This window comes from Polyodon spathula, chromosome 5 (genome assembly GCF_017654505.1).
Source record: "Polyodon spathula isolate WHYD16114869_AA chromosome 5, ASM1765450v1, whole genome shotgun sequence".
NCBI classification, from domain to species: domain Eukaryota; kingdom Metazoa; phylum Chordata; class Actinopteri; order Acipenseriformes; family Polyodontidae; genus Polyodon; species Polyodon spathula.
Genome location: NC_054538.1, coordinates 77,618,178 through 77,621,240, shown reverse-complemented (window position 1 = coordinate 77,621,240; position 3,063 = coordinate 77,618,178). Strand labels below are relative to the sequence as shown.

Genomic DNA, 3,063 nt, shown 5'->3' with positions numbered 1-3,063 from the left:
AATTACAAGCTGCAGTCCCGACCCTAACCCTGCCAATCCTTATGATTTATATCTCAGGGTAGTATAACAATAAAATATGTTAAACAAGGGAAACATATAGCATTATCCAAATCACGGCTTTACAATATGGGCAGTTACAGTTTCCCTTTAAATTACTATTACTATTATTATTATTATTATTATTATTATTATTATTATTATTATTATTATTATTATTAGTTAGTAGTAGTAGTAGTATTAGCAGTAGGCTACTTTTATTATCAGAAATAACTAAAAACAACAAACCCAGTGCACAAGCATGTTTCTCGTGTTTTGGGTTCAGACTATACGCAGAGTTAGAGCTATGTATCTATAGCACGATCCGGATACAGTTACCTGTATCTCGGCATGTAAGCTCTCAAGTACAACAGTTAAGTTTAAAACATACTGTAATAAATAAGGGAAATAAAGTGATAGCGGGTTATGTGTAGTGGTGTTGCTGCACTGACATGGTCACTGGCATAACGATGGGTCTCTAATGATCTCATCTTTCTTTTCTTTCCTGGAATTAATAGTGATCAGATGGGCAGAATGAAGCAAAACTACGCAAATCATGTGTAAATTGACTCGGTTAGAAGCCCTTTATTCAAGCGTGTATTCCAGCCTGGCCCATTTAGTGCCCCCCCCCCACCAATCTTCTTTAGCCTAACGAGCCTCGTTAAGATCGCAATAATATTCCACCCTCCAATTGCTCATCCCATTCAACAGATACGCGAACATTGCCTTTTTACTCCGTGTGAGCTCTTGTTCGGGGAGGGGAGTGCTGAGATTGGAGTTTCAGATAACCCCCCCCGTGCGTGCAGACCAAGTGATGAAAGCCTCTACGTACTGGCTAATGATTGGCACACTTGACAGTGATTGGCAGGGCTGCCATGACAACCTTACAACGACACCGAGAAGACCAATAGAAAAGCGAAACAAAATGTTTCAATGCTACACTCACGGTGGATGTAGAGGAGATATTATGAGACTGGGTGTCATTAGGCGATTGCTATTGAATCGTGAATCTTGACTCGTCGTTGCTTTTCCTTGATAATTTTCTTTTTCTCTCAGGTCATTCCATGGTTTTCAGATCCCCTTTAGAGCTTTATCCCTCCCATTTCTTCCTGCCAAACTTCGCTGATCGCTCTCTGCTCGTTGCGAGCAGTGCAACCAGCGCCAGATCCCAAGAAGAGTTGTCAATGTTTCAGCTACCCACCCTCAACTTCTCTCCAGAGCAAGTGGCAAGCGTCTGCGAGACGCTGGAAGAGACGGGAGACATCGAGAGGCTGGGACGCTTCCTCTGGTCTCTGCCGGTGGCACCGGGGGCATGCGAGGCGATCAACAAGCACGAGTCCATCCTGCGCGCCCGAGCAGTGGTGGCCTTCCACACTGGGAATTTCAGAGACCTGTACCACATCTTGGAGAACCACAAGTTCACCAAGGACTCCCACGGCAAGCTACAGGCCATGTGGCTGGAAGCCCACTACCAAGAGGCCGAGAAGTTGCGGGGTCGCCCCCTTGGTCCGGTTGATAAGTACAGGGTGCGGAAGAAGTTCCCTCTCCCCAGAACCATCTGGGACGGGGAGCAGAAGACTCACTGTTTCAAGGAGAGGACACGCAGCCTGTTAAGAGAGTGGTACCTCCAAGACCCCTACCCCAACCCCAGCAAGAAAAGGGAACTGGCTCAGGCCACGGGACTCACCCCTACACAAGTGGGGAACTGGTTTAAAAACCGCAGGCAGAGAGACAGAGCTGCAGCAGCCAAAAACAGGTCAGTTCGGGCTTCTCTTCCTCTGGGGCTGATGCCAAACACAAATACAGCCTGGCTGGGTTCATTTAAATGTGATTATTATACGTGGATATTTTAAAGAAAGATTATATTATTATTATTATTATTATTATTATTTATTATATTATTATTAATAATAATAATAATAATAATAATAATAATAATAATAATAATAATAATAATAATAATAATGTGTGATAACCATGTGTACACAAAAACATGTTAATTGTTGTTTTGCAAAAAAAAAAAAAAAAAAAAAAAAAAAAAACCCTGAGCCTGTAAGATTTAAACCACAAAGTGCACATTCGTTGAGACATTCCCTCTGTAAGGGCTGACAAATACATCCATTTAATATGCTAGTTCCCACAATAATAGAATCAGCTTTTGATTTTCATTAGCAACAAAAATGTGTTAAAATTAAATTTGACCAAATATGTCGAATACAAAATGGCAATTTTCTTGATATTGAAAATAAAAACTACACATGGAAAAACATCAAATTAGCCGCATTGTAATCACAATTACAATAAAATATCTACCTAGTTAGTTTAATTTAAGATCTGAAAGTAATACTAGGCTGTTTGTTGAAGAGAGCGAAGCTGCACGCTATGTACATTACACAGGTTGAACACAATAGATATTTTAGGGAGTTCCACGACTCCAAATATTTAGATTTTTTATTATTTTGATTCTTGAAAATGAAACGTTATTTATGTAATATTTCAAAATGTTATTGTTTTCGCCTAAAAAAAAAAAAAAAGTAACACCAACATATATATAAAAAACAAAACAAAACAAAACAAAAACACAAAACAAAAAAAAAAAAACATCTCCCTAAGTAATTTAATTTAAATCTAATAAAAACTTGTCAGAGCTTCTGAAAGCTGTGTTTGAAAACGAGCTTGTAAATGAACAGGCGTGAAAACAGACCAAAGACATCCACTAATGAAACATTTACATCAAAGGAGTTCTATTAGGATCCATGTAAACACGAGCATATTGATTGCATGCACTGGATTCAGCTCTCTCTTAACGCGCGCGCCTTCGTGTGTGTGTGTGTGTGTGTGTGTGTGTGTGTGTATATATATATTTGCAAAATGTAACCCAATATAAACTACAACATTTACAGTTTCTTTTTCTGAAAATGCATTTGTGTTTGTGCATTACAGCAGAGGGATTGCTAAAAAGTTGCATGTTTTGGTCTTTGGAAATTTTGAGGCAGTTACGAATTGTTTTGATGTTCGCGTCCGTCA

General features: G+C 39.3%; 1 protein-coding gene across 1 annotated transcript in view; it reads left to right on the top strand.

The window, feature by feature from the left end:
* The first annotated feature begins 824 nt into the window (after window positions 1-824).
* LOC121315342 (homeobox protein SIX3) overlaps window positions 825-3,063 on the top strand; it is a 3,850-nt gene continuing 1,611 nt past the window's right edge. Inside the window, exon 1 of the mRNA XM_041249372.1 lies at window positions 825-1,792. Within this exon, the coding sequence (XP_041105306.1) occupies window positions 1,101-1,792 (692 nt within the window). The 5' untranslated portion in view covers window positions 825-1,100. The remainder of the gene's footprint in view (window positions 1,793-3,063) is intronic.